At 47.4% G+C, this 6936-nt stretch overlaps 2 protein-coding genes across 2 annotated transcripts; both read left to right on the top strand.

The window, feature by feature from the left end:
• The first annotated feature begins 232 nt into the window (after positions 1-232).
• Positions 233-2074, top strand: LOC142790238 (uncharacterized). Its single transcript, XM_075885209.1, has one exon. The coding sequence runs from the start codon at positions 240-242 to the stop codon at positions 1503-1505; it is 1266 nt and encodes a 421-aa protein (XP_075741324.1). The 5' UTR covers positions 233-239; the 3' UTR covers positions 1506-2074.
• A 1836-nt stretch (positions 2075-3910) lies between these two features.
• On the top strand, positions 3911-5138 carry LOC142790240 (uncharacterized). Its single transcript, XM_075885211.1, has one exon. It carries the CDS (start codon positions 3989-3991, stop codon positions 5126-5128), a length of 1140 nt encoding a protein of 379 aa, XP_075741326.1. The 5' UTR covers positions 3911-3988; the 3' UTR covers positions 5129-5138.
• The last annotated feature ends 1798 nt before the right edge of the window (positions 5139-6936 follow it).

Genomic DNA, 6936 nt, shown 5'->3' with positions numbered 1-6936 from the left:
AGATATTTGTGATGGTGGTGAGAGTGGAGCACGACTGTCTCCGTGGCACAGTTGGCTAGCGCGATGGGCTGTTAACTGAAAGGTTGGAGGTTCGAGCCCTCCCAGGAGTGGTGTGTTGTTTTTTTTGTTTGGGCTGATAGCTTTGAAGATATGTTCTGATGGTGGTGAGAGTAGAGCAGGACTGTCTCCATGGCGCAATCATTCCACTTCCGGCCACCGTAGTGTACGGACGTGGCGGCATGAGCTCCGGCGATATCGGAGCGGCATCAACGGCCCAGCTCGGTCGTGGTACCAGGAACATGGACGAATCGTCACAGGATTATCAGATTATTTTGCCCCGACTGCCATCAAATGATTCAACGCTGCATACTGTCTTTTTGCACGCTGATATCAAGGCGCGGCCGTATCGCGTTGAGGATTTCAGGGACGCTCTTATTCGTTTGGCTTTGCTTCCCGAGGTTGCTGCCTTGGGGGCGTACCAAATGAATCATGTTTGGGCCATCACTTTCAAGGACGAGGAGGGCAAGAAGAGAATACTCGCTGCTGGGGACATTGTGGTGAAGAACCAGCGCTGTATCACTATCGACCCTAACCACCAGGATACGAAGCTGAAGATACACTGGCTATTGTTTAACGTTCCTGACGACGAGGTGAGGGCAGCGTTGGCTCCTTATGGCAAGGTGAACGAAATAGTGCGAGAGCGCTGGCGCGTGTATGGATGCACCGACAAAGGCTCTTCGACGCGAGTGGTGAGCATCAGGCTCAAAGCTGGCCTCACGGTGGATGACCTCCCACATCAGTTGCGGATTGCCGGAGACCTCACGCTAGTTGTCGTCGCGGGAAGAGCACCGCTATGCCTGCGTTGCCGCGGAACAGGTCATATTAGGAAGGATTGCCGAGCCCCACGTTGTACAGTGTGTCGGCGTTTTGGGCATAATGAGAGCGGCTGTATGAGAACATATGCAAGTGTAGCAGGGCCCGCGGGAGGCGAAGAACTTTCCGAGCATCACATGGACGAGGCTGAAGCAGAAGAGCTGATAGGGGCGCGTCGGGAGGAACCGAAACCCAAGTTGACGCCCCTTACGCCACGCCCCACAGGTGCTGAGACGACGTTTAACAAAGACAAGGGTTCTACAAAAGACGTGCAATCCACGAGGAACACACAAGATACAACGGCGCTTGCAGCACAGGAAGAAATGTCGGAAAACATGGACACGTCAAATACATGTAAAAGGCCCAGGGAAGAGGCGGAAGGCCAGAAGGCAGCTACAACGAAAGAAGTGGAGGAACCACCGGCCAAGGCGATGAACGTGCGCCGTAGACCGGCACCTAACATCCTCAGCGAACGTCGAATAGCCGAGAACCTCCCACCAACCCAGGTGCAACAGACACAACCGCCGCAGCAGCAACCAGTGCCGAATCAGCAGACGTTGCATCAGCGACTGACAGATCATCAACAGAAGGGGCCTTCAGCGGGGCCCCCTTCAGATCAAAAGCCCCCGTAAGGTGGGGGTCTGGATTAAGTGACACAAGTATTGACCCGGCGGAAGCACCAACAAATGGAGCGCAGTGGTGAAGTGTGCATAATGTGCTGCGTGAAACGTGCGCGGCGCTCTACTTTTGTGATCAAAAGAGAGGGGACCTATCAGACCATATCGAACCTTGGACCTGATGGTGATAAAGGAGTATCAGAGGTGAGAACCATGTGGCCGGGACGGCCATTCACGTCCTAATGGCTATGAGCGTCGAAGCAGAATTGAGAGTTGCGACTCTCAATGTCAGGGGACTTGCCGCTCGACGAAGGCAGTATCAATTAAGTCGTTTGATGCTTGAACGTGATCTCGATGTTATTGCCATTCAGGAAACAAAAGTTGAAGGGCAAGATCAGACTGACCGAATGGTGTCCCCTTTTAGAGCCCGGTACGATGTGTGTGTGTCTCATGCCGTTGGAATGTCGGCGGGTTGTGCACTGTTCCTTAAAAATTCTATTGGTATAGTTGAGGAGACTGTAACTGTGTCTAGTACTGGGAGATTCATAGTTTGCGATTTTACATATAATAATAAAAAATGGCGAGTTGTCTGTGTTTACGCACCGAACAAAGAAGTTGAACGTAAATTATTGTTTGAGAATTTACAGACTTTTCTTAGCTGTGGCAGGATTGTCATTATGCTCGGCGACTTTAATTGTGTTTGCAACCCTCAGGACAGAGCAAAAAAAGCAGCCATAAAAGACCAAAGTGCAACGCTACTCTGCACTATTGTACAAGATTGTCATCTCGAAGATGTTGGTGATGTGCTCTCTGCAGAAGAGCACTTCACACACTTTCAGAACGAAAGCCATGCGAGGCTAGACAGAGCCTATGTGTCAGTAGAGTTAATGCGAGTATGTTCGAATTATGAAGTAAAAAGTGTGTCTTTCAGTGACCACAGTTTAGTAATGTTCACTATAGGGTGTAAACAGAAGAAGACACGCTTTAACTGGGATGTGTGGAAATTAAACGACTTATTATTAAAAGATGAATTGTTCGTTGAAGCTGTGCAGGATTCCATTAACAAAATGTTAGCTGAGCCTCAAGCGAACGTGATTGAAGCCTGGGAGCGTTTTAAGGAGGTAACAAAGATGAAAGCCATAGAAAGATCCGGTGTGTTACATAGAGCCAAAAAGGAAAAAGAAAAAGATTTGCAATGTCAGTTAGACTTCGCATTGAGTCTAGAAAGTAAAATGCCAGGAAAGTACACAAAAGAAATAAGGCAGATTAAAAACCAATTGGAGGCAATTGACATTGAAAAATATAGAGGGGCGGTGATAAGGGCACGTGAAGAAAAATTATCTCTCGGCGAAACACCAACAAAGCGTGCACTTGGGGATGAAAAAAGATACGCCAAGCGAAATGAAATCAAAGCGATTGCAACTGATAGCGGTATTGTACGTGAAGCGACAGCAATTGAGCAAGTATTTGTCGAATATTTCCGAGGCATACTTGGCCGAAAAGTGAAGGCAGAGGAAGGGTTTGAGGCTCAGTTTCTGCATTTGATACCAAAGCTCTCTGATAACGAGAGAGAGCAGCTGGAGATAGCGATTGAAGTGTCCGAAATAGAAAAGGCTATTGATGACCTAGCGGCTGGCAAAGCACCGGGACCTGATGGATTTGGTGCCGCATTGTACAAGTCTTTTAAAGGTGTTATTTCTGTTGCCTTACATCGTGTCTTCACGGAGGCTATAAGATTAAAGGTTCTGCCCGGCTCATTTAAAAAGACGCACGTAATACTCATACCGAAAACTGACGACCCCAAAAAATTATTGTCCGTCAAGTCGTACCGACCAATCAGTTTAGCCAACACAGACTATAAAGTGTTTATGAAGGTTCTTGCAGGCAGGTTGCAAAGGATGATGAAAATACTAGTTGGACCACACCAGACTTGTGGTATAAAAGGACGCACAATAAATACAAATGTTCATGTAGCGAGAAGCGTGCTGGAGAGTTGCGATGTGTTTGGTAGCAAGGTTGCAATGTTGCAATTAGATCTGGAAAAAGCCTTTGACCGTGTAAATCATGATATCCTTTTTTTGATATTAGAATATGTTAATGTAGGGTCTGTCATTTTGGACGGGGTAAAAATGGCCTATAGAGAGTGCTTTACGAGTATTGTAATTAATGGGCGACTTACTGAAAGCTTTCAAGTGACAAACGGTGTGCGGCAAGGTGATCCCATTTCGGCTTTATTATTTGCAATATATATGGAACCTTTCTGCATGAAGATTATTAGCAATGAAACAATAAAAGGGTATCAGCTAATGAACAGTGAAGTTAAAATGCTAACATATGCCGACGATATCGCCGTGTTTTGTAGCGATAAGGAAAGTGTCAGTGAAGTGATACGTCATGTGGCCTTTTTTTGCAAGATGACAGGCAGTGCAGTAAACTGGGACAAATGCCTAGGCTTGTGGCATGGTTCTTGGGAGACCACCCCACAAAACTTTGCAAATATGAACTGGTCACTTGTACCGACGAAGTATCTCGGAGTACCCCTCCAGCATTACAAAAACACGGATGATTACTGGAAAGAGATATGTGAGAGCACTCGTGAGAAGACAAGAAACTGGGGTGGTAGGGAACTTTCTATGTTTTCTAGAGCGACTGCATGCAATTGGTTCATTGTTTGCAAAGTATGGTATGTTCTGCAGTTCCTATTTATGTCGAGAGCAAATGTGCAGAAATTGCATCGAGTCTTAGCTGTGTTTGTTTGGGGGTCGGTTTGGGAGCGTACGAGTCGAACAAACTTATTTCATTCACTAAGAAATGGCGGTTTAGGATTGGCTCACCTCTTCCTCAAGCAAATTGTGTCTAGATATATTTTTTTACGCGACCAATGTAACCCGTTTGTGAGAACATTTCTACAAATTGTACTTTCTAATAAGATTCCTGATTATGTGGTATCAAGTATGTCTGTGAAATGTAACCTACGCGGATATTTAAGAGAAGTTATAATGGCATATGAAATACTGAAAGTGAGATTTTCAATGGAATATTTATCTGTTGTAAAGAGAAAACGTCTTTACAGAGATTTACGTGACGTAATGCTGCCTCAGCCTATCTACAGATCAGTATACCAGGTTGGTGCTGAACGTGACGTATTGAAGAGAGTGAAAATGATGACCGTACGCGCAAGTGCAAAGACATTTTTTTTTCAGCTGCACAGCGGAACATTGCCCGTAAAACCATGGTTACAAGAAAAGGGTTTCTTTGTTCCGTGGTCGATGGACTGCCTTATCTGTAAGAAACCCGAGACTGTCAACCACATTTTTCTTGATTGCTGGGATGCTGTTTTTCTGTGGGACATTCTGCAGCGTACTTTGAAAAAGGACTTGCCTATCACACCACACGGTATTAGATTCTTGGCTGTAGAAAATGAGGATGGTGTGCCTTATGATATGTTTATGTTGCTTGTGCTTCACAGCGTGTGGCGAACTAGAATGGCAGTAAGACACGTAGATAAAGATGCCCGATGTGCGCATGAATACTTCACGGAAAGTATTGTATACATAAGAGACGTGTTATCTTCCAGAGAAGAAAGACCCGAATGGGTGTCGTTGTTGAATGTGTTGGCTACAATGAAGCAGTTTTAAATGAAACCAGTCACAGCCAGGCTGGTGTTTTTTTAAACTTGTTTAAATGTGATCGTAAATTGTATTTCTTTTGTGCGAAGCCGGCAATAAAGAAAAAAAAAAAAAGTCTCCATGGCGCTATTGGCTAGCGCGATCGGCTGTTAACCGAAAGGTTGGAGGTTCGAGCCCACCTGGTGGTGGGGCGGCACTTTTTTTTCTTTGGGCTGATAGCTCTGAACAAATGTTCTGACGGTGGTGAGAGTGGAGCACGACTGTCTCCGTGGCACAATTGGCTAGCGCGATTGGCTGTTAACCGAAAGGTTTGAGGTTCGAGCCCACCCGATGGTGGTGCAGCGCTTTTTTCTTTTGGCTGATATCTCTGAAGAAATGTTCTGACGGTGGTGAGAGTGGAGCATGACTGTCTCCTTGGCGCAATCGGCTAGCGCGATCGGCTGGTAACAGAGAGGTTGGAGGTTCGAGCCTACGCGGTGGCAGGCGGTGCTTTTTTTTCTTCGGGCTGATAGCTTTGAAGATATGTTGTGATGGTGGTGTGATTGGAGCACGACTCTCTCCGTGGCGCAATTGGCTAGCGCGATGGGCTGTTAACTGAAAGGTTGGAGGTTCGAGCCCACCCAGGAATGGTGTGTTGCTTTTTTTTCTTTGGGCTGATAGCTTTGAAGATATGTTCTGATGGTGGTGAGAGTGGAGCAGGACTGTCTCAATGGCGCAATTGGCTAGCGCGATCGGCTGTTAATCGAAAGGTTGGAGGTTCGAGCCCACCTGGTGGTGGTGCGGCGCTTTTTTTTCTTTGGGCTGATAGCTCTGAAGAAATGTTCTGACGGTGGTGAGAGTGGAGCACGACTGTCTCCGTGGCACAATTGGCTAGCGCGATTGGCTGTTAACCGAAAGGTTGGAGGTTCGAGCCCACCCGATGGTGGTGCAGCGCTTTTTTCTTTTGGCTGATAGCTCTGAAGAAATGTTCTGACGGTGGTGAGAGTGGAGCATGACTGTCTCCTTGGCGCAATCGGCTAGCACGTTCGGCTGTTAACCGAAAGGTTGGAAGTTCGAGCCAACGCGGTGGTGGTGCGGTGCTTTTTTTCCTTTGGGCTGATAGCTTTGAAGATATGTTGTGATGGTGGTGAGAGTGGAGCACGACTGTCTCCGTGGCGCAATTGGCTAGCGCGATGGGCTGTCAACTGAAAGGTTGGAGGTTCGAGCTCTCCCGGGAGTGGTGTGTTGCTTTTTTTCTTTGCGCTGATAGCTTTGAAGATATGTTCTGATGGTGGTGGGAGTGGAGCACGACTGTCTCTGTGGCGCAATTGGCTAGCGCGATCGGCTGTTAACCGAAAGGTTAAAGGTTCAAGCCCTCCCGGGAGTGGTGTGTTGCTTTTTTTCTTGGAGCTTATAGCTTTGAAGATATGTTCTGATGGTGGTGAGAGTGGAGCACGACTGTCTCCGTGGCGTAATTGGCTAGCGCGATGGGGTATTACCCGAAAGGTTGGAGGTTTGAGCCCACCCGGTGGTGGTGCAGCGCTTTTTTCCTTTGGGCTGATAGCTCTGAAGAAATGTTCTGACGGTGGTGGGAGTGGAGCTCGACTGTCTCCGTGGCGCAATTGGCTAGCGCGATCGGCTGTTAACTGAAAGGTTGGAGGTTCGAGCCCTCCCGGGAGTGGTGTGTTGCTTTTTTTTCTTTGGGCTGATAGCTTTGAAGATATGTTCTGATGGTGGTGAGAGTGGAGCACGACTGTCTCCGTGGCGTAATTGGCTAGAGCGATGGGGTATGAACCGAAAGGTTGGAGGTTTTAGCCCACCCGGTGGTGGCGCGGCGC

Source organism: Rhipicephalus microplus, unplaced genomic scaffold (genome assembly GCF_043290135.1).
Source record: "Rhipicephalus microplus isolate Deutch F79 unplaced genomic scaffold, USDA_Rmic scaffold_88, whole genome shotgun sequence".
Classification (NCBI taxonomy): domain Eukaryota; kingdom Metazoa; phylum Arthropoda; class Arachnida; order Ixodida; family Ixodidae; genus Rhipicephalus; species Rhipicephalus microplus.
Note: the sequence above shows the minus strand (reverse complement) of the source record. Positions and strands in the feature narration are given on the sequence as shown.

Excerpts from the sequence above, each read along its gene's own strand:
- LOC142790238 (XM_075885209.1), top strand. The coding sequence starts at position 240 with ATGAGCTCCGGCGATATCGGAGCGGCATCAACGGCCCAGCTCGGTCGT.
- LOC142790240 (XM_075885211.1), top strand. The coding sequence starts at position 3,989 with ATGAACTGGTCACTTGTACCGACGAAGTATCTCGGAGTACCCCTCCAG.